General features: G+C 39.4%; 1 protein-coding gene across 12 annotated transcripts in view; it reads left to right on the top strand.

Annotated features, from left to right (window-relative positions):
• MYH10 (myosin heavy chain 10) overlaps nt 1-24,667 on the top strand; it is a 155,520-nt gene that overhangs the window by 20,383 nt on the left and 110,470 nt on the right. For all 12 annotated transcript variants that reach the window (XM_019013302.3, XM_019013298.3, XM_055367463.2 and 9 more), the window contains 2 exons: nt 6,056-6,212; nt 21,857-21,884. In XM_019013302.3, the coding sequence (XP_018868847.3) occupies nt 6,056-6,212; nt 21,857-21,884 (185 nt within the window). The remainder of the gene's footprint in view (nt 1-6,055; nt 6,213-21,856; nt 21,885-24,667) is intronic.

The raw sequence follows: 24,667 nt of genomic DNA, 5'->3' as shown, positions 1-24,667 counted from the left end.
CAACAGGTTTTGGGATGTGTAACTATTATCTATCTAAGAAAGAAATAACAATTCTCTAATCATCAAATATTCAGTTACTTTTCTTATTTTCCTTATGTCTCGTAAATAATCTCATAAATAGTTGGTCTGTACAATTCAGGATCCAAACAAGGTTGACATATTGAGATTGGTTGCTTAGTCTGTTTTGTGTTGCTATAACAAAATAACACAGATTGTATGATTTATAAACAAGAAAAGTTTATTTGGCTTATGGTTCTAGAGGTTGGGAAGTCCAAGGTCAAGGGGCTGCATCTGGTGAGGGCCTTCTTGGGGCATCATTCCATGGGAGAAGGTGGAAGGGCAAGAAGAGCATGCTCAAGAGAGAGCAAGAGATAGAATTTATAGCCACAAGCCCTTTTATAATTGGCATTAATCCATTGATGAAGGTGGAGCCCTCATTATCTAAGCACCTCTCAATAGGCCTCACCTCCCAACATTGTTGCATTGGGGATTAAATTTCCAGCACATGCTTTTGTGGGGACACAGTCAAAGCATAGCAATTGTTATATCACTTTTAATCTCTTTCTCTCCCGTCTTTTTATTTATTTTTATTTATTTTTTATTTTTTTTGCTTCTGGAGATAGGGGTCTCACTATATTGCCCAGGCTAGTCTTGAACTTCTGAGCTCAAGTGATCTTCCCACTGTGGCTTCCCAAAGTGCTGGGGTTACAAGCATGAGCTACCATGCCCGGCCACTTCCCCCAACCCTTTTTTTTTTTTTTTTTCAATCCTATGGTGCTCCCTATAAACTGGAAGGAGAAAAATCCATAAATTGGATCCAGAGGCTTAAACGGATTCAGATTCAGGAGACACTTAATGCTACATTGTCTCTCACTTTATGATGTTGAGATTGTTCAGTAGTGAGTCATTTTAGGTTTTGCCAGCCTGGTTTGTGCATGAGGAGTGGCCTCATCTGCCAGTCACCTAAAAATTTTAATAGTGATGGGCATTGTGCAGATCCACTGTGGCACTGGGAGCTGCAAAATGGTGAGTCCAGTGCCATTATTCCTTCTGCGTTTATTAGCTTAGCGAATTCCTTTTAATTCAATGTGTATTCCTCCACACACACAGTTTTCTCAAGTTTTTTTTTTTACAGTGTTTTTGCTGTTTTCTCTCAAAGAAGCAATAGCAACTAATGTTAGTTATCCTTCCTCTGCCCTCTATGTATTATTATTACTGATAAGTTTTGCCTTTGTAACGTCATTTTCTTTTATTATTTTACCATTGTTCTATTTTTCTTTAAGAAGGTTGCTCTCCTAGAATAAATGTCTGCTCTTATCACTTGATTTCCTGAGGTATCCATTCTGCCCTTTATTTTCTCCACTGTGGATTTTAATTTTACGTTTTCAGATGATTCCTTACAGCCTTTTCTGGCCCTGGTCACCTATTTTTTTTCTTATGCATTTCTGTCCTAATACGTAGACTCTATGTTATACTATATTATGTTACAGATATAAATCTGTCTTCTAAAGTTTTCTTTTAGTTATTTTATAGATAATTTCCACAGGTAATTTATTTCTGAATCCTCTGAATGATGATCTTATTATTTAGGTTTTTTTTCAAAATTTGCATGTGAATTTTAACTAGGTGCAGTGTTTGCAGGTGGTATGGGTGAATTATTCTTTCCTCCCTCCCTTTCCTTCTCGATGGTGGTCTGATTTCTTCTGAGAGCTACAGTTGGGATGTAGGGTTACATGATATTCCCAGTTCAATCCCTGTTCGTAGTAGGAGACTATTGTATCTCTGCTCCATTGCGTTGACATTTGCACCAGCCTACACTTCCTGTTTCTCTAATCCTTTGAACCTATGAAACAATGCATATACATAGCCCTGCTTTCTTAAACAGAGGCCTGGCACTTCCAGGCTGAAAAATTTCCCAATCGGCTGGGCGCGGTGGCTCATGCCTGTAATCCCAGCACTTTGGGAGGCCAAGGCGGGCAGATCACGAGGTCAGGGGATCGAGACCATCCTGGCTAACACAGTGAAACCCCGTCTCTACTAAAAATACAAAAAAATTAGCGGGGCGTGGTGGCAGGCGCCTGTAGTCCCAGCTACGCGGAAGGCTAAGGCAGGAGAATGGCGTCAACCTGGGAGGCGGAGCTTGCAGTGAGCCGAGATCGCGCCACTGCACTCCAGCCTGGGCGACAGAGCGAGACTCCGTCTCAAAAGAAAAAAAATAAAATAAAAATTTCCCAATCATAGACAGAGGAAGATGGGCATTCCAGGCAGAGTGGTCAGCATAGGTGGGAGCCTGGAGGCATAAAGCAGCATAGTAGGCTTGAAAATTTGTAAATGTTTCCAACTGCAAATATTTTTGTATGTCTCCCTTAGGTAAAGTATACAGTAGTGTTATTATGCAAACTTAACCTTTCAGGCCTTTGCAGCTCTTCAGGATTTTCCCAAGGCTCTGGCAATCCAATATTTCCAGCTGCCCAAGAGGCATCCTGCTTGGCTCACCCACCATACCACAGTGTCAGTACATTAAAGGGATTTGTTATCTTTTCCCACAAAGCAGTTGTTTTTCCTTCCACGAATAATGTTTCTGTAAGGCCTGGAGACCTTGGAGTCCTCTTTGACTTCGGTCTTTAATGGCTTTTCTGTGTTGAAAGTTTCTGAGCACTGTGAAGTCTCCGGCCTTCTCTGTTTTGTGTTGCCTTTTCTGTCATCTAGGCCCTGTTGTGCCAGGACCGTTGAGCAGTCTCCACGTGTCTTCCTGCTTCTCACCTTTTGCCCCTTCAATGTGTTCTCCGTATGGCTGCCAGATTTGTACTTTGTCTGAAATGCTTATTTCATACAATCACTTTTCTCTCCTGAACCTTCAATACCTCATCACCCATAGATGACAAAATCTGAATTGTTCAGTTTGTTTTTCTAGGCCCTTGTCGCTCACATTCCATGGTACAAACTATTTTTGCTATGCTGGTCTTCTCACACTGCCTCGAGTATATCCTGCCACTGTAAGAGTTTTGTGCTTTTACTACTTTAATAGGAATTCCTTTATCTCTCCTTTTGACCCCATAGTCTTTAAAAAGAACATCAAAGACCATTTGGGTCTGAATTTTTTACCTTGTTCTACTACAGTCTCTGACAAGGTGGTCATGACTTTCAGTGCCTGGGGTTTGTTGTGTTCTGCCCCAGAGCTTTCTGTTATTTATAATACCAGTTCATCTTTCTCTTTCTCTTTTTGGTGCTTTGCATTGTAGCTTGTTTAGTGTGCATCTATTTGTCTTCATGCCCAGAGTGTATGTTTCTTAAAGAAGCTTAGTATCTTCTGTGTGTATTCAAATACTTAGTTAAGTTCATTTGAACTTTAAGGTCTCCAGAATAATTATTTTAACAACATATTGCCTTCCTACCATGTGTCTGGGGGAAGACAGAACTGGTGCAGTATCTATTCAGTGATCAGTTTATACAAGAGCTCAATACTTGCGCTAATTTTTTAGGTAGTTAGAAGTTAGCTCTTTAAACACTTTAATAATGTTCCTTCTTAAGCATTGATTACTGCTCCATTTTGGCAAGCATGGGATACTGATGATTAGTTAACCTTTTATATTTTTGATGATGAACTCATATTTATGAGACTTATTCTCTCTTATTGTAGTCCTCAGGTAAGTGCCTAATGCATGGTAGACACACATGTTGGAATTACTTCTGATTAAATGTGTCAGTTATTATCTGTTACCATGCCGTACATGCTATGGGACACTAAACTGAATTTGTGTATTTTCGCTTTCTTGGAGCTTTTTTATTTTCTAGTCTCTAATTACATGCCTTTTATAAAATTGAAGAGTATAATCTGTAGCTTCCTTATAGACTGTGATCTCATTTTTGAATGAAAAAGTGAGGTTGGGTGTACAAAAATTCATCAATGTATGGTTGCGATTTGTTAACGTTATATAAATTAAACTCCTAAAAAGGTATTGAGGTTGCCTCTCCTTTGTTTTTCTCAGCCTTGATAAAGCCTTTATTTTTATTGTTCCTCATTGCCTTTTTGTCCTGTGGGCAGCAAAGAAATACGGGACTAGATAGACAAGAGATTTGATTGGGAGAAAGTGCAAGGTGATGGTCTGGGAACCCCAAGGGCCAGCCAGGGTTTGCCAGGTCTGTACTTTGCATACAAGAAGGCCAAGAGTCTGAAGACTTGAGGAGTCTATAGTAATTAATATAGTCTCAGGCAAAGAACGAACAGATAACCTTCTGGTCTGCTCAGTAGTAAGGCTTTAGCAAACAGCCCAAATCTGAATTTAGGATAAGGGCCCTTTGCCCCTTCTAAACTGCTAACCTAAGTAGGAAGTGCATTCCACATCTGAGCCTGCAATTGTGAGTTCAGGAAAATACAAGGCGGGCCGCCAGAGAGAGAGTTCTGATCACTTGAAATTTTTTGGCAGGCTTTCATTCTCTTGGTTTAGCATTAGTAAACAGAGTAGTCTCTGGAGGGCTTTCTGGTGGCAATTGCTGGGGGTTTCAGCTCTTATGAACACGGCTGTTAGTTAGAATCCCCCTAGTGTTCCCTGGGGAAGCTGGCCATACAGTACCAATTCTCCAGCCTTTTTTCATGTCCTCTTGCTTTTAGATTTTGGTCTACCCAAATCACCTCAAATAAAAGATCTGTTTCATAATGCAACTGAGTGCCCTTCCAGATGCCTTCAGTCCCGTAGAGGGTTAGGGCATCTGTCAGCGGTTCTGACTGCTCTTGTTTTTCCGTAGTGCCCAGAATCAGTTTTATAGAATATTCTCAGAAATCATTGTCTACATTTAAAAAACCCACAAGTCATAAGCATTCATAGGGTCAATTCTGTGTAATGGTGATAGTATTGATCAGGAAAAGTTTGTATTTTCTAGCCTAGCAGCTTTTATTTACTGAAGATCCATCCCAAAGAGCTTTTGTTTATTTGGCTTATGTTTATTAATATTTACTGTATCAGTAATTAAAATACATTTTAAAATCTTTATTAATTCATTTAAAAAGAATAGTAGTTAATCATGACAAGTTAACATAAGTAAATACATTTTTAAGAAAAAAAATCCCTGTATTTTCCAAAACAAAAAAAATTAGACAGATGAAAACTCTTACATTTTTACAAATCTCTTTAGTATTAACCAAACATAGCTGGAATCTCACATCTGCTTTTGCATTCTGTTTTCTTATAATATGTCATTTTGGGTAAGGCATATGAAGAAAATCCAGCCATGGAGAGATTTAGTTGGAAAAAAAGAAGAGTGGTTTTTCTTTTGTTTGTTTGTTTGTTTGTTTGAGATGGAGTCTCACTTTCTTGCCCAGGCTGGAGTACAGTGATGCGATCTAGGCTTACTGCAGCCTCTGCCCCCTGGGGTTCTGGCGATTTTCCTGCCTCAGCCTCCTGAGTAGCTGGGATTACAGGCGCCTGCCACTGTGCCTGGCTAATTTTTGTATTTTTAGTAGAGACAGGGTTTCACCATCTTGGCCAGGCTAGTCTTGAACTCCTGACCTTGTGATCCACCCTCCTCGGCCTCTCAAAGTGCTGGGATTACAGGCGTGAGCCACCGTGCCTGGCCAAGAAGAGTATTTTAATACCCTTTTTAGATAATTGTGGATATTCTTCTTTGATACTGTACCCAAACTGGACAAATGCTATTTTCTTAAAGATTAATTGCAATATGGAATCTGAAACTGCATTAACGAGCTTTTCATAGCTTGTGTACTCATGAGAGAATTAATGTAAAAAAGTAAATAACATATTGATTGTACCTTATGATAGCCACGTGAAGTCAGGAAGCTCGCATTATTTCTACTTCATGGATGAGGAAATTGAGTCCAGCAGAGTGCCACTTAATAAGCTATCTGTGGGAGAACTACTTGTGGTTCATAGTACTAAATTGCCCATTATAGGCTAAGTTTAATTTGGGGGATAGATTAATTATCCAAAAGGTAAAGATCTCCTGCTTAAATGACTCTGTGGTTTCTGTCTCCTGATTGGACCCTGACTGATAAATGCAGAGGTTTTTTTTTTAATACTCTATTTTATTTTTATTCTAGACTTATTCTGGACTCTTCTGTGTAGTTATAAACCCTTACAAGAATCTTCCAATTTACTCTGAGAATATTATTGAAATGTACAGAGGGAAGAAGCGTCATGAGATGCCTCCACACATCTATGCTATATCTGAATCTGCTTACAGATGCATGCTTCAAGGTAATTGGAAATATTTGAATACTAAATGCTCAGAATTTCTTAAATGTAATTTACTGTTTTTTAATGTCTCAATGTATTCTACAAAAGTTAAATTTTATTTTTTTAAAATTAATAATGTTTATTGTAGAAAAATTGAGTTTTTAAGATTAAAACAGACAACACGGCCATTTTCTGTAAGTATGATAAGTATGTTTGTTGCTCTCAAACAATACCTCATAAATTTGTATGTTAAAAAGCATCTAGTTTTCATATACATTTGATTCCCACCACAAGGCGGTCTAACCAAAGCTCATTATATTAGGTTTTAAAACCAATAAGAAGAATAATAGGAAAGGTAGATGCTGCACTGGGGAAAGAAAAATTATAAAGTATTATTTGTGATTTAAATGCATGTAAAAGGGTGACAATAAAAGTTAAAAAGCATGTGTTAAGTTGGTTGATTTTGATTGTATTCCTTTGGATCAGAATGAATATAAATTTGAGGAGTCATTCATTTGAACCCTGGCTTTAGACACAGTGATTTATGGAGGGACATTTTTAAAAGACCGGAATGTAGTGGTTTTGAATGCAATTAATATTATTGCTCTACAATACTTCATTTAAACATGGGAGTTCCTGGTGCTACGTGAAAACCCAATCTTCTGTAATAACTCTCCCTCTCTCTCCTTTTTAATGTATTTTTTGTTTCTAAATTCTATAAGTTTTAATAAAAAGCATAAGGTTCTTATAAAATCGTTCCACAATCTTCAGAAAACGGGCTGTGCTGCACCCACTTTTCATCAAATTGCAGGTCATGGCAAGTCCTTTTTGGTGATTAGGTCTGAAGGATAGTGTGAAGGAATTAATAAAGTACAATACCCATGTCCTACTTCCAGTTTTTGTTTGGATACTTATTATATACCAGATCTTCCAGGGCAAACAGGAGGTGCTTCAAGACTAGAATAGTGTCATACATAAGTTGGTAAGGACAGTTTTGTAATTTAAAAATGAGCTTAGGCTTTTAAAGAAAGATTAAATTTAATAATCTTTTTTTGGAGTTGAATACAATTTCTTAGTATTCTTAGGGAATACTAAGAAATGGCTAGGACTGTGAAAAATTGCTGTTAGAGATGGAGAATGAAGAATCATCCACTCTTTTTGTTTTTGGTTCTGTCTCTGTTAAGAAGAATGATCTTTAGATGCAGAAGAGTGTTTGTATTAGTGAGCAAACTGTGCCATATGTGGGAGAAGAAACAGAAGAAAGCGCTCTCTTTCTCCGATTAAGCCCATGTTGTTCCTCATTTAAACAGATAACATCTCACAATTGAGATTGTTGACCCTCTGGTCTTTGATGTATTCTATAGAAGGGGAGTTTCCAGAAAGCTGGGGACAGGCTCACATGTATCATTCTAATTTTTTAAAAGGGAAACCTTTAAACCAATCCTTCAGCTTAAAATATGTTAAGAGAACAGTCTGAAAACAATGTGAGTATATTGATTAATGACTGATTAATGACTGAGGTTGACCAGATCTATCCGGATGTGCACCAAAGGGTGTGTGCCCCCTTTTAACATTTTTATCAGCATACTTGAAGAGGTGGGATGCATTCCTGTAAAATTTGTCAATGGCATGAAACTGGGAGGGATAATGATACATTTGATGAAAAGAAACAGGATTTAAAAATCTCTTGACAGGTTGAATGAGGAGTTGAATCTAACATAATAGTTAACAGGGATAAACGTTATATCCCATTAGTGGGTTCCCAGACCAGCTGTATGGATACAGTATGAGGAAGAATTGTTGGCTCTGTGGCTTTGCTGGTGAAAACTCCTCTTTAGTAAACAGAATGAGGAAGATATGAGGCAGATGTGGCTTATCAGCATATCATATTATTAATATCATTTTTAGTGCTAGGATAAACATTTATTGAAAATTACTGTGTGTCAAGCACTGGGTAAAGGCTTTGTGTCTTATTTAGTTAATGACAAGCTCGTAAAGTAAATAGAATTACTATCCCTATTTTACCAAGGCACAAGAAAGTTAAATAAATAACTTGACCAACAAAGTGTATATAGTGAAAAATACAAGCTAGGATTCAAAACCAGGCAGTGTGACACATTCTTATCCACAATAATAAACCTCCATGTGAAAGTTAAAAGGAATTAGTTGATAGTTTTGATTACATAAAAATTTAAAAGTTTGGTACAGAAAATGAAAACAACCCACTCTAAACAATTCCCCTTTGTATTTGATTTTGTAAGTAGGGGGCTACCTACTGATCTACTACACAACATAATTGAGGGGGCATCTGCAGGGCTAGTCAGACATTAGCATATGCAGCATTGCTGGTAAAGCTCACACCGGCTACCAATGCCAATCAATCTAGGTCTTCAATTACAAATGTGAATGGATAGCTAAGTGTCACTGGACCTAAGAAGAGGATCAGTAGCCTGACCGAGGACCGTGTGGAGAATTCAGAGCACGTGGCCCCACTGATCTATCATTTTAGATTCAATTCCCCATCCAAGCTGCCAAGAGCTTTTAAGATTCTGTTTCTTGGCCGGGCACGGTGGCTCACGCCTATAATCCCAGCACATTGGGAGGCTGAGGCCAGCGGATCACGAGGTCAGGAGATCGAGATCATCCTGGCTAACACGGTGAAACCCCGTCTGTATTAAAGAAAATACAAAAAATTAGCCAGGCGTGGCAGCACGCGCCTGTAGTCCCAGCTACTCGGGAGGCTGAGGCGGGAGAATGGCGTGAACCCGGGAGGCACAGTTTGCAGTGAGCCGAGATCGTGACACTGTGGTCCGGCCTGGGCGAAAGAACGAGACTCCGTCTCAAAAAAAAAAAAAAAAGATTCTGTTTCTTGCATGAAATGTATTTATCATCCTTCCTAGTTTCATATCATGCACAAACTTTTTGGTCACACATCCCACATCTTTAAGTGTATTAATAAAAAATATTCAAAAGTTTTTGCTTTTTATGTGAAAAAGCAGGAAGCTAGCTTAATTTTTTTTTAATTGGATTTTAGGGGATACTGTATCAAAATGCAGTTGTGTGCCTGGCACATAGTAGTTGCTTAATAAATATTTGTTGAATGAATGAATGAAAGCAGAGTTCTTAGACGTAAACTTGACTGCAAAAAATCATGCATTCATTAAAAGCATGGAATGGTAGATTAGACAGAATTGGAAACTAGAGCAGTAGATTTGAAGACTAGAATGGAGACCAAAAAGAATCAGATGGTGCTTATGAGAGAAGGAGTAGGAAACATGGAATGTATTTGTAGATTCTTGGGTTCCATGAAAAAAGTGATATTTTTGAAAAAGGTCACCTGAACTAAAGACACACTCAGGTGTTCAGATAAAAGTGCTGGGTGGAAATAGTGAAAGGAGATACGCCTTGTCTTGCATACCTTGGTGGATAGGGCAACATGACATGGAAAGGGAGTCAGTAGCATCGGGCTTCTCATTTGCAACACTGTGTGTTAGGAACTGAATTCAGGAACACCGAGGCCTCTACCTTGCACATAATCATCTGAGGTCACCTAGGAGTACCCACAGTGAGGCTCACCACCTTGTGGCTTGTCTTCCTTTGTTCCTGATGCCTCACCAGCCCAGTTCCACCCCAGCTAGCTTCCATTCAGCAGCAGGCAACCAACACTGCTACCAACCCCTGTTGACCTGGGTAGATGGAAAGTTTTGCTTGCTGTAACAATACCTGCAGGGGCCACTTTTTTAGGCCACAATGAAAATTTAAGACGTGAGAGTCCACCATCTTCATGGAATCCTGGAATGAAATTCACTGTGTTTCCAGTCATGTTTTCATTTCCATAATATTCCCTTTTCATTTTTGCCTTAGGTAACTCCCACTCTCTGATGTGCAAACTTTCTGTATGTTTATTATCTTCAGTGAATGTTTTCTTTTCCTTCAAGCTTTAACCGAGACTTGGCTTTCCCCCACATACGGGGTATGAGTCCATTTAGTGAAGAGTGCTCCATCACTCAAATCCTATGCACTGGGAGATAGGGTTAGTGTCCTTACTAACACTGTGTCTATGTGTCTGCTAAACCATTACTCCTTTACTGCCTTGGAAAAGCCGCACCTCCGTCACCACTCGTTACTTTCAGCAGCTTTCTTCTTGGTTCCTCTCTCACTCCATGATGGGCCCCAGCACGTTGTTTCCTCTCTGCCTCAAGCCTTGCCATTGCCCTGTGTTACTTCATAGTTTTTAATGAACAGTCAAGTCCCTTGATCGTAAGGTCCTTCATATGAATTCCTCCGTCTCTCACTTATGCCACCAACATCTATGGTGATGCTCTAGACTTTGCCATCTTTTAGAATTAACTGACTTTTCAGATAATGTTTCAGAAGTTCTAATGCAGCATCCTTCCATATTGGTAGTCCAGTCAAGAAGATTGGACTTCTTAGGAGAAGAGAGTCCAATCTCCTAAATGTGTTCTTTGACTTCATGTGGATCCCCAGCCCATTACTTGTTTTACTTTCCCCCTATATGTTAACAACACCCTTCACTTTCTGCCTTGTATAATTTAGATTTCATGGCCATCTTCTACCCATTTCCTAAACCCCTCCCTTGTCCCATTGTTCATTGGTTATTCTTGTTTGGTAAAACTCACGCTGGATGAATCAAGATATTTGTCTCTTTTAATGCTGTTACTTGGGTTGCTGATGCTTCTGGAGTTATGCTCACGTAATGGAACAGACAAATACCACTGTAATTTCCTGACCGTGAGCCCTGATTCTGCATTCATCTCTTGCTAATCCTACCTTGGTCCTCCCACTCTCCATAATGACTATTTCAAACCTCTGCAGGCTCCAGATCTCTGGGTCCCTCCTTGCCCCTCTACTCCCTGGCTGATGGCTTGTTTCCCATTCCACAGAGGCACTGCAGAGAAACTGCCCCAGCTAGATGAACAGATCATTCTCTTGTGTCTACTCCTGTCAAAGGCTGGTCTTACCTAGTCCTTCACCTCTGATGCTGATCACATCCTCTTAACCTTCTTAAGAATCTCATGGTGTTGATTATTCTGGGTTGTGACTGTATCTTCTGCTTCTCTTTTTATAGGCTCCTAACATTAGCAATAAATTTTCTCTATGAGCTAAAGTTTTACCCGTTACTTTAAATAAGAAAGTTCTTTCCACCTTCCTTTTACAGCCAGATTTTTCAAACCAGTGTTGCAGATGGGTAGGCAGATATGGTTGCTGGCAGGAGCTTGTGAAAATGAAGCAGGGTTTCAGCTGAGAGTGAGGAAGAGGGAGGAGAGATTGGAGGTTTAAGATAGAAATAGTGTGATGTAGTCATCTAGGAGAGACAGATAATACTTACATGTACATCACTGACATTGCATCAAATATTTAAAACAGTTGCTATTGGAAATGTAAGGAGAATGTGAACCACAGTTATAGAGGGAGTTTTAATATGCTTCTCTCAGAATTTGACATATTAAGTAGGGAAAAAAAGAATATTCAAGAATGTGATTTAATACAACTTAGCAAGCTTATATTGAAAAATGTATGTATGCAAGCAGAAAGCACATTTACAAACGTGTCTATTCCATATAGCAGGCCACCAATAAAAATCTCAGTTGCTGAAAGAAGAAATCACAGGCTACATTCTCTGACCACAGTGCAATAAGACAAGATATTAACAATAAAAAGATTTCCAAATGGGTTAATGTTTGTGGGAGTGTGTTTAATGAGTATGAATGTTTTGTTATTAATCACTCATCTATGTGGCTTTTGGTAAAAGAGGAAATCAAAACTTACAGATTCTTTAGAAATCACTACAACAGGCTGGGCACCATGGCTCACGCCTGTAATCTCAGGACTTTGGGAGGCCAAGGCGGGCAGATCACTTGAGCTCAGGAGTTCAAGACTAGCCTGGGCAACATGGTGAACCCCCAGCTCTACGAAAAATAAAAAATTTAGCCAGATGTGGTGGCATGCTTCTATAGTCCTAGCTACTCAGGAGGCTGAGGTGGGAAGATTGCTTGAGCCTGGGAGGCGGAGGTTGCAGTGAACTGAGATCATGCCACTGCACTCCAGCCTGGGCAACAGAGCCAGACCCCGTCTCAAAAAAAAAAAGGGTACAAAATGCTACATATAAAAATTTTGTGAGTTATGGCAAAAGCCACTTTTAAGAAATAGTTCATGGCTCTAAACGTTTTCATTAGGAAAGAAAGATTTATAGACAAATTAAAGTTTGTATTCAGCAAAATAGATAATAGACAATTTTTTGCTAATTTATTGAGCTGTACATTGCTTTTTTTCTGTGTGTCATTTCATAATAAAAAAGGTACTTAAAAGTACAATGAAATGAACCAAAACAAGAGGGAAAATGTAGGAAGAGATAAGTGGATTGGAACAAAGAACATTTTCTCCTAGAACTGGTAAGTACAACTAAGAGCTGGTCCCACGAAAAGACAGACTAGACAAATGTTTGGCAAGTGTGATCAAGAAGACAGAACTACCAGAAATGACAAAGAGTATATAGAACACCATAAGCAAAGACAAAATTGACTCAAAATAAGGTGGAAAACTTAACCAGAACATTGTCCATGGGAGAAATAGAAGAGATTGTTGAAGATCTATCTTTATGTCTTCAAGACACAAGGCCCAAACAATTTTAGTGGTCAGGTCTGTCAAATCTTAAGGACTAGGGTGGCATGCGCCTGTAGTCCCAGCTACTCTGGAGGCTGAGGCAGGAGAATGGCCTGAACCCGGGAGGCAGAGCTTGCAGTGAGCTGAGATCACGCCCACTGCACTCCAGCCTGGGTGACAGAGCGAGACTCCGTCTCAAAAACAAACAAACAAAATCTTAAGGACTAGGTACTTCCTTTGTAATCTAAATGGGTTAGACCATTAAACAGTGCAGAGTAGGCCGGGCACAGTGGGTCACGCCTGTAATCTCAGCACTTTGGGAGGCTGAGGCGGGTGGATCATGAGGTCAGGAGTTCGAGACCAGCCTGGCCCACATAGTGAAACCCCATCTCTACTAAAAATACAAAAAAAAATTAGCCGGGCCTGGTGGTGGGCACCTGTAATCCCAGCTACTTGGGAGGCTGAGACAAGGAGAATCCCTTGAACCTGGGAGGCAGAGGTTGCAGTGAGCTGAGATTGCACCATTGCATTCTAGCACAGGTGACAGTGAGAGACTCCATCTCAAAAAAAAAAAAATGAGTAAACTATATAGCATCAAGATCAGAATTTGTCAAAGAAATTTGAATGCTTAAATTATGTTTTACTTTTTAATTAAGGCAACATATAAAGATAGTTTTAAAAAACACAAATACACAGTAGAGTAAGACATAAAACTGGAGATACCCTAACTATTCTGGATTCCCTCTTTAGGAATTTCTTCTTACATATGTACATATATAAATAAGTATATAAGTATATAAATAATTATTAATAAGAAGCCTATGATATTCTTTTTCTTTCTTTCTTCTCTTTCTTTCCTTTCTTCTCCTTTCTTTTCTTTCTTTCTTGTCTTTCTATCTTTAGACTTCCTATTATGGAAGAAGAGTTTTTATACTCCTTTAAACCCTCCCCATATCTTCCTGATAGAAGTTCAATCAACATTTTACATTTTAACATTCAACATTTTAATTATTATCCTATGATTACATTTCCTTTCTTATATAATTTGTTTTCTTTGTGGTTAGTATTTTTCCCATTTTAGGGACTAGGGTAGTTTTGCAATCACCTACATTAATTTGAACTACACATCCTCTTTCAGTAGACACAAGTGCATCAAGTAATTTCTCAGGGTCTTTCCCCCTTGAAGATGCACCTCCCAAAGCCTGTTATCCTCCTCCAGTTCGTGCTTGTTTCTTTAGACTTGCCTTTGCCCTTACATAATCTAGAAATTCCTTTTGCTTCTTTCCTTGGTTGTATTAATTTATGGATCTCATATGCTGTTAAAATTTTTGGACAGAGGATAATCTCTGGTAGCTTCCTGAGAAACACTGGAAACAACCAATTATTATGTCAATAAGTAATTAATTAGAGGATGGCTCATCCATACAGTGAAATGGCAAGCAGCCACCTTGAAAAGATGTTAGAACTACTGAGTGATCTTGTGAGGGTAACAGGTAGACCTACTCCCCCTCCCTCCTACTCCCCCTCCCTTTTAAGAATAAGCATTTTAAGAATAAGGTTGCTACACATCAAAATGTGAACCTTGACAAAGCAAGTTGAAGGACTTCGAAACTGGATACAAGTTTCCTACATTAGGAGAAATAAAAGCAAGGAAAACAAGCCATTCTATAAAAGAAACATCAAGGAAGGCTTTAAAAAGTCAGAAAATGGGCCAGGCACAGTGGCTTATGCCCATAATCCCAGCTTGGGAGGCCGAGGCAGGTGGATCACCTGAGGTCAGGAGTCGAGACCAGCCTGGCCAACATGGCGAAAACCCCATCTCTACTCAAAATAGAAAAGAATTAGCTGGGCGTGGTAACTCATTCATGTAATCCCAGCTGCTCAGGAGGCTGAGGCACGAGAATCACTTGAACCTGGGAGGCAGAGATTTCAGTGAGCCAAGATCGCGCCACTGCACTCCAGCTTGGGTAACAGAGTGAGACTCCATCTCAAAAAAAAAAAAAAAAGTCAGAAAATATGTAACACCAAATATAGCACTTATAACAATAAACATAAGTACTTTTAACACCCCTGTAAATAAAAGAGAGCCTAATACACTCATATGCCATTTACAAGAAAGACATCTCAAAGTAGCAAAATAATAAAAGTACAAGACTGGGCAGATACCTCAGCCAAATGCATACAAAAAGAAAGCATAGTCTAAAGTCACTTCAGCCTAAAGTAGACCTCAAAGCCAAAACAGGGACAAAGAGCATTATTTTATGTCAGGAAAAGGAACATTTAATAGTGATTTATAGTCGTCTTGGATCTTTGTATTGAATCTTCTGATGTAGAGATATAGACAGTAGGAACTATCTGTCCTCACCCACCCTGTGAAGCTGTAAGATATGGTAAAACCCTTGCACTGACACCGTTAAACAACTGTTCTTGGGCCGGGCGTGGTGGCTCATGCCTGTAATCCCAGCACTTTGGGAGGCCAAGGCAGGCGGATCACCTGAGGTCGGGAGTTCAAGACCAGCCTGACCAATATGGAGAAACCTGTCTCTACTAAAAATACAAAATTAGCCGGGTGTGGTGGCGCATTCCTGTAATCCCAGCTACTTGGGAGGCTGAGGCAGGAGAATCACTTGAACCCGGGAGGCGGAGGTTGCAGTGAGCGGAGATCGCGCCATTGCACTGCAGCCTGGGTGACAAGAGCAAAACTCTGTCTCAAAAAAAAAAAAAAAGAACTGTTCTTATTGGGGAGACAGCATACAAATAAAGACAATATTGAGTAGTATGAGGAAAACGAAAAGAGGGTGAGGGCACACAGACTGAAGGGATTAAGGAGAGTGAAATGGCGATTTCATAAGGCGATTAGTTTTAAAATGTCCAAAAATCGTTAGCTTTCTTATGAATCACCCATTATCCTTTACTGTAGCCAAAAATAAATAAACGCTAGGAATAAACACTAGTGCTGCCGTTTCGAGAATGTCCTATAGTCATCCACACTTTAACCTTTTGAGTGTGGCTTCTTTTTTTAGCATAATGCATTTGAGATTCATTCACCAGTAGTTCACTCTTTTTTAGTGCTGAGTAATAGTCCATTATATGCATATTCCATGGTTTATTCACTCACCACGTAAAGAACATTTAGATTGTTTTCAGTTTTTGGCAATTAAGACACTGTACAGTTGGCCCTCTGTATTCGTGGGTCCCACATTTGCAGATTCAACCAACTGTGGATTGGGGAAAATAATGGATGGTTGCGCCTGTACTGAAGATGTACAGACAAACTTTTGTTCTTTTCATTATTCCCTAAACAATACACTATAGCAACTATTTACATAGCATTTTCATTGTACTATTATAAGTAATCTAGACAGGACTTAAAGTTTCAATATATGGGAGGATGTGTATAGGATATATGCAGATACTCTGCCATTTTATATAAGGGACTTGAGTATCCATGGATTTTTTTATCTGCTGTGGGTTGGGGTTGTCGTGGAACCAATCCCCCACAGATAACAGGGGTCAACATTTGTTTACAGGCTTTTGTGAGAGTATAAGTTTTCATTTCATTTGAGTCAATACCTAGGAGTAAGATCGCTGGGTCATATGGTAGATGTGTGTTTAACTTTATAAGAAATTACCAAACTATTTTCTAAAGTGGCTGTGCCATTTTGCATTTCTACCAGCAATAGATGAATTCCAGGTGTTCGCCATCCTTGTTAGCCCTTGGTATTGTCCATCTTTATTAAATTGTAGTCTTTCTAATAGATGAGTAGTAGTATCTCACTGTAGTTTTAAGTTGCATTTTCCTAATGCATCTTTTGATGTGCTTATTTTTGCATCTGTATATCTTTGGTGAAATGTCCAAATCTTACTATCATTTTTAAAAATTTGATAGTTTTCTGATTTTTCAATTTTGAGAGTTCTTTGTCCTTTCTAGATATAAGTCTTTTATTGGATAAGTGATTTGCAATTTTTTTCCTCCCAGTCTGTGACCTATTTTGGTTTAATTTTTGTATATGGTGCAAAGTATGGGTTGCGAGTCATCTTTTTGCTTATGGATATTCAATTGTTCTAGCACTGTTTGTTGAAACAACTATTTCTCGATTGAATTGCCTTTGTACCTTTGTGGAAAATCAACAAAGGTCTATTCCAGGACTCTGTTCCTTTGATCTATATGTCTTTCTTTTTGCCAGTATCACACTGGCTTAGTTACAGTAGCTTTACAGTAAACCTTGAGATCAGGTAGTGTGAGTCTTCCACCACTGTTCTTTTTAAAAATTCTTTATTTTAGTTCCTTTGTCTTTCCATAGGTATAAATTTTAGAAATCAGTCTGTCGCTTTTTGCCCAAAATATCCTGCTAACATTTTGATTGGATTGCACTGAATCTGTAGGTCAGTTGAGGCCGAATTAACAGCAATATTGAGTCTTCCAATCCATGAACACAGTTTGTCTCTCTGTAGGTCTTCTTCGACTTCTTTCATTAGTGTTTTGTAGTTTTCAGCATACAGAGATGTTGCGTATACTTCGTCAGATTTATAACCAAGTATATCATATACCTTGGTATAACTAAACATTTAATTTTTTCAGTTTTAATGGAACTTTCAAAATTTCAATTTCAAATTGTTCATTATTAATATATAGAAATAGGATATTTAAAATATACATTGACTCTTTTTGCAACCTTGCTAAACTTAGTCTGAAAGGGTTTTTTTGTTTGTTTTTGAGTATTGTAGATTGTTTGGGATTTTCTGTCTATGTCCTCTGCAAATAGAGACATTGCTATTTCCTCCTTTTCAATCTATGCTTTGGCTTTTGTTTTCTTACTTTGTAACGTTGAATAGGAGTGGTGAGAACCAATATCCTTCCCTTGTCCCTGACCTTAGAGGGATAGCATTCAGTTTTTCACTATTAAAGAGGATATTAACTATAGGGTTGTTTGTGACTGACCTTTATCAGGTTGAAGTTCCCTTGTATTTCTAGTTTGCTGAGTTTTTAAAAATCATCAGTGGATATTAAGTTTTGTCAAATGCTTTTTTACATCTATTCAGATGGTCAGAGGGTGTTTCTTCTTTAAGTCTGTTGATGTGATGAATTAGATTATTCACCTTTGGGATGTTGAACTAGCCTTGCACTCCCAGGACAGACACCATTTGTTCTTTCTGTGCATCATCTTTTTTTTTTATATATATATATATTGCTGGATTTGATTTACTAACATTTTGTTAAGAATTTTTGAGCATTTGTTTATGAGTGATATTTATATGTGGTTTTCTTTTATTGCAATGTCTTTTTTTTTTTTTTTTCTGATTTCATTATCAGGGTAAGGTTTGTCTCTTAGAATGGATTGAGAAATGCTTCTTCCTCTTCAGTTTTCTAAAGAGTTTATATAGAATTGGTGTTATTTATTCCCTACCTGTTTTGTAGAATTTTCTAATAGAGCTATGATTTCTTTGTGAGAAGATTTTTAATTACAATTTCATTTTCTTTAATAGATAGAAGGCTATGCAGGTTACCATTTCTTCTTGAGTGAGTTTTAGTGGTTGTGTCTTTTAAATAATTTATCCCTTTCATCTTAGTTGTTGAATATTTTGTCATAAAGTCATTCTTAATATTTTCTTATTATCTTTTCAATATCCATGGGTTCTTAATCATACTACTTTTTAAAAATTACAGATATTGGCAGTTTGTGTCCTTTTCTCCTTTTTCCTAATTACTTCAGCTGGAGGTTTGTCAATACCATTGATCTTCTCAAAGAAGGAACATTTGGTTTCATTGATTTTTTTTTTTCTTTTTTCTGTTTTCCATTTCATTGATTTCTTTATCATTTCCTTTCTTCTCCTTACTTTTGATTTAATTTGCTCTTTTCTAGTTTTTATTTAGGTAAGAGCCCAGATCATTGATTTAAAAACTTTCTCATGTTTAGAAAATGGTTTGATTCAACATGGATTTATTGCATACCTCCTTATGTGATTTTTAGAAGGTGCTTTGGAAAATACCGAGCTATCAAATGAGTCCCTACTGTTTAGAAGGCTAGTTGCATTTTTGAAAGTGAGTTTTTCCCCCTTTAATATCACCGTAAGGCTCTGTTTGGTTACATGTATAGGGTTTTAGAGTATAAAGATCATTGGAAACTGTCGTAGTCCTGCAGTTGATCCTTGAAGGGTACAGAGGATTCAGTGAAGCAGAGGTGGGGAGTTGATCACAGAGCTGGAGAGAATCTGGGAGGTTGGCAAGCCTATCCCCTGTGTACTGAGGCCCAAAGTTAATACAAGATCAGACAGACAAATAACAAAAATAGATGAGTCTGGCTAGAAGAGAGTTGGTTTTTTGTTGTTGTTTGATGGGGTGGGATAGCAAGAAGCGTGGGGGAATGAAGTATGCAGCAGGCTGTAGTGTAGGTCTCAAATTTTAGACATTGATAATAGCATGTACAGACGCAGGAAGAACGCCATTTTGAATGAATTAGGAGGCAATTCGATTTGGGTTAATTTTTGTGTGCTTTGATTTCTTTAATGTGTAAACTACTTTCAAAAAGCCATAAACAACTTGGTATAGTGGAGTTCTATAGAAATTGCTAAGACCAGGAAAATTCGGGGGTCTGAAGATTCATATTGAGAGTGAATAAGCAAAGACATGGTAAAATAATGGTTTATAGGTGAAGAACCAGCCAGCAAGGAATAAATGCAGCCAGCAAGGAATAAATGCCTCATTTATAGATACACAGTTTGTGGCAGAGCTAGAACTAGAAAAGATTCCAGGCCCCATTATCTTGCCAGTGCCCACATGGCACCTAGCACTGGGTTTCTCTCAGCAGACCTCTATTAAAGCTAGCTATGGCTCACCAAGGCTGTTAATGCTGAGAATAAAGAAGTAAGACAGTCTCGGATCTCAAGCAATGCATTCTAGTGGGCAGTCAACTGCAGTATTGTTTGTCTGATTCTAAAATACACTTAAAAGAAGGCAACATTGGCCAGGCACGGTGGCTCATGCCTGTGATCCCAGCACTTTGGAAGGCCGAGGTGGGTGAATCACAAGGTCGGGAGATCGAGACCATCCTGGCTAACACGGTGAAACCCTGTCTCTACTAAAAACACAAAAAATTAGCCGGGCGTGGTGGCGGGCGCCTGTAGTCCCAGCTACTCAGGAGACTGAGGCAGGAGAATGGCGTGAACCCGGGAGGTGGAGCTTGCAGTGAGCCGAGATTGCGCCAGTGCACTCCAGCCTGGGCAATAGAGCAAGACTCCATCTCAAAAAAAAAAAAAAAAAAAAAAAAAAAAGAAGGCGACATTGAGAAACCTGAGGGAGAGTGTTTGGGAAGGTATTCCTAGAGGAGGTGAAGCTGGATCGAGGCCAAAGGGACATGCAGGAGATATCCCAGTGGTTCTGTGTCTAGGAAGAGTATGTTGGAAGAAAGGATATAGTGTGATCTCTGTGTAAGTAAATGAATAAAGGAGGCAGACATTGACTATGTACTATAAATGTTGGCTGTGGCAGCCAGAAGGAAGAATAACACCAGGTTATGAGCTATTAGAATGAAATTAGGGCCGGGTGCCATGGCTCACACCTGTAATCCCAACACTGTGGGAGGCCGAGGCAGGTGGATCCCTTAAGCCTAGGAGTTCAAGACCAGCCTGGGCAACATGGCAAAACCCTGTCTCTACAAAGATACAAAAATTAGCCGGGCATGGTGGCACCTGCCTGTGGTCTCAGCTACTCAGTAGGCTGAGGTGGGAGGATTACTTGAGCCGAGGAGACAGAGGTTGCAGTGAGCTGAGATCACACCACTGCACTCCAGCCTGGGCAACAGAGCGAGACTCTGTCTGAAAAAAAGAAAAAGAAAAAAGAAATTAGACTTGAGCAGGACAGTACTATGTTCTTTGTAAATCTCAGTTTATACATAGAACATATGAATGGATTTGTTTAATAATATTATGTGAAAAAGAATACGACATAGTGAATGGAGCACTTATTTCTCTTTCATGGAAGTTATTTATGCCTAACTGCTGTGAAATCCTCCTTAGGCACCCAAGGCATCCACCAGAGGAAAAGAAAGCACAGCATAGCAAGCAGCAAAAAAGCTACTTGGGCCAGGACCTGTGAGCTCAGTTCCTTTCTAGGCAATGACAAACTTGTTTCGTATTGTTGAGAACACACACAGGTGCTAGAGGCAGACAGGCCTGGGTCCTCATCCTGGCAACCTTGCCCCTTCGTAGCCGTGTCACTTGGGAGGATTACCTAGCCTCCCTGAGGAACATCTTCTCATCTGTGAAATAGGGATAATAATACTCATAAGTGATTAGAAATTCTGCATCCTCTACTGGTAATTTTGTCCATGGGCTAGATAGTGGTTTGATTTTCACCTTTTTATTTGAAAATTTTAGTTGGATCCTTAAATTATTAATCACTTTAAAATGATGTTAGATTCTTTTGTTGTATTTGGTGTATAAAACATGTTGATTTGAGACAATATTTATAGATGTTTATCCTCCTTCAACTTTCTTTCCACTCAGTGTTTAATACTTTTTTTCCTCCTTTAAGATGACATTAGCAATGATTCCTCTCTGGTTGTGGGTATTCTTGAAGCCATTCTGAAAGGCCGTGGTTTCCAAATCTGGCCAGGTGTCAGAATCACCTGGAGAGCTTATTTAAAGAAGGGTTTTTAATCCCCATCTCCCAGAGTTGAATGATTTAGTAAGGTGGAGTGCCAGGAAATACATTTTTATAAAACTTCCCGGTTGAATTTGTATGCGGCAAGGTTTGAGAATCAAGGTTAATTAGGCATATAAAGTCATCCAGGCAAACGATGTGTGGAATAAGCCTGAGTTACTGTTATTTACCCCCAGAGACTCTGGCATAATAATAGGAGATAATGAGGGGGTTTGATGAGATTTAGGACTGTATAATGTGGTTGGAGGCATTAACTTGGCTTGAGAGGAGTAGTTACTAATATTTTATAGGCTATTACTGCAACTTTATTATATCAAATATTTTAAAACCAGGCAAATGGTCACTTTCTTTTTTTTGTTTGTTTTGTTCTGTTTTATAGATCGTGAGGACCAGTCAATTCTTTGCACGTAAGTAAATGTTGAATGTTCAGATTTGTTTTTGATTTTCTTGGAAAGTGGAGCAACTATTTTTGTCTGGGGGGAGGGGAGAAGTAGAGCAGTAATTTTTAAGAGTTTGATGTAAACCTCGCAGTTATTTTAAGACTAAGATTATGTAAGTTGCTTAAATTTGGTGTTAATGGTTGGTTGTCAGTCTGGGCTTTTCACACATTTTATAATGTTAATCTGTGAAACTTACATCTTTAGTTCATATGTCAAAGTGTAGGCCTACTGGACGTTTCAGTAATTTATTCTTTTTACTCAATAAGCATTTACTGATTATCAAGTGCCTACTGTACTGTGTGCTCAGTGTTAAACATTCACAGCAGAATAAAACAATATCCACAACAGGACACAATTAGATTTGCACATTAGAAAGATTGCTTTGGCAGCAGTGTGGAAAATGGAGTGGAGGAAGAGTTGAAAGAAGAGGACCAGTCCGGAGGCTATTCAGTTATCTAGGCAAGAGATGGTGAGGACTTCAGGTATAGAAGTAGTTATGAACCTAGAGAGCAGTGGTTGCGTTTAAGCGGTGTTCAGTTTAGGAGGCAGATTTACCAAGACTTGGTGATTTACATGCATAAGAAAAAGGAGCTAAGAGAAGGTTTTGTTGCTGAAACCTCCTGACATGGGAACATGGGAGGAAGAACAGGTTTGGAGTGGATGATAATGAGTTTGGTTTAGGACACATTGCATTTGAGGTCCCTATGGCTCATGTAAGTGGAGCTGTCATTGGGCTCTTGGATATGTGGGTTTGGAGCTCAGGAGAGTGAGATCTGCGCTAGAAATGCAGATCTGAAGAGTCAGTGGCATGGAAGGTGATGGAAGCCATGCCGATGAATGAGATTACCTTAGAAGAATGTGTTGAGAGAAAGCAGAGTGTGGAATCCTGAGGAAAGCCTACACTCAAGGGTCGGGCAGAGGAGGAAGAACCACAAAGAAGGCTAAAAAGACCCATCATAGGGGCATGAGGAGGCAAGAAGGTGTGGTGGCACAGCAGTCAAGGGGAGAGAGGCATTTCGGGACAGAGGGAGGGGTCAGCACTTCAGATTGAGTGGATGAGATGAGCAGCAGCGTGCCCACTGGACCCAGCAACAGAGAGTGGAGGGTGCTGGAGTGGACTGGGGATAGTGAAGAGGTAGAAGCCAGGTGGCAGTTGAGGCATGAAGGGGAGGTGAAAATGTCAAAAATAAAATACAATTTTTAGAAAACTCAAGTATGAACCTACTACTTTCAGATAGTTTGGGAAGGTGGAGAGTAGTTGAATGGTGGTAAGAGATCAATAGGATTTTTGTTTTTGGTGTTTTTAGTGTGGGTGAGATTCAGTGCTGATGAGAGGAAGATAACATTTTGGGAGTGGCTTGGATTTGGGCAGGAAGGAGAATTGAGAGAGCAAGGAGGGTGATGAGGTGCAGAGCACAGGGGTTGGGTGTCTGGGCACAGTGAGGTCCTAGTGGGGGGCACGACGCTTCTCCAGTGACGGGCCAAGGAGGCAGATGAGTACCAATGCGGGTAAGTAGGGGTGGGGAGCTGTGAATTGAGAAAATTCTAATCTAATGGTTTCTCTTTTCTATGAAGTAGAAGACTTGGTATTTAATAAGAAAGGGGAGGAGTGGCAGGATAGGAGGTTTGAGGAGATGAGAGTTAGTCAGTCGGCTTGGTTATATGAATTTTTTGCTAGCATTGTTTAGCCTTGAGGAGTTATATAAATTAGCTTTTCCTGAACAGCAAATCACGCTGAAACTTAGTGGCTCAAATCAGCACGGTTCTACAGGTTTCCCAGCAGTTGGATTGGGCTCAGCTGGGCAGTTCTGCAGATCTGGGCCAGGCTCAGCTTTCTTATTGGAGGCTCACTGCTGCATCTACGGACAACTGTGGGATGGCTGGCTGACTGTTGGTGGGGGTGCCTTGGTTTCTTCTCCACTTGGTGTCTCTTTCTCTGGCAGTCTAGCCCTGGCTTTTAACGTGGTAGCAGCGTTCAACAGCAGCAAGAGGGCAAGCTCCAGTGTGTAAGCATTGTTCAAGTTTCTGCTTGTGTCACATTCTGCTGTCCCATTCCCAAGCAAGACATGGCAAGGCATGGCATGAGTCAGGTGGGAAACATCATAAAGTGAGGCATGAAACAATTGGAGCCATTACTTTAGCTGATCCACCATGGATGTGTTGGAATACAACCAAAACCAGGTGGAGACTTGTACCTTCTCTTAGATGAAGTGGTTTGGTGAAGACTTTTGGGAACGTCTGAAAGCAGGAAGCACTTAGGGAGGGAATGACTTGCTGTTTGACAGAACAAAAGTTCGCGAGTACTTATTTTGTTACCCAAAGTGACCAGTACAGACGCTAGCACTTATGATTAGATGATCGACACCATTTTAGTTTGTATTTTGTCACCAATTAATAGACTTGGATTTATGAGGTAAGTCTTCTAGCACCTGGGTTTATCTCTTCTTGGGTACAAAGGGGCAGTCATCAAGTACCATGTTTGTTTTCTTCCATTCTTTTTTAAATTGCTTTTTCCATTTTATTATGAATATTTTCAGACATAAAACACAGTTGAAAGAATTTTGCAGTGAACACCCATGTGTCTACCACCTAGATTCTACTGTTAATATTTCACTGTACTTGCTTGATCCTATCTGTCATCCATCAGTCCTTCTTATACTGTTTATGTTGGGAGGAAAACTTTTTCTCTTGCAACTTGGGTTCAGGGGACCTGCAAGTTAACTGACAATAGACAGATGAACAGAGAAAAG

This window comes from Gorilla gorilla, chromosome 19 (genome assembly GCF_029281585.2).
Source record: "Gorilla gorilla gorilla isolate KB3781 chromosome 19, NHGRI_mGorGor1-v2.1_pri, whole genome shotgun sequence".
In the NCBI taxonomy this organism is placed as follows: Eukaryota; Metazoa; Chordata; class Mammalia; order Primates; family Hominidae; genus Gorilla; species Gorilla gorilla.
This window is presented reverse-complemented; position numbering and strand designations above follow the sequence as displayed.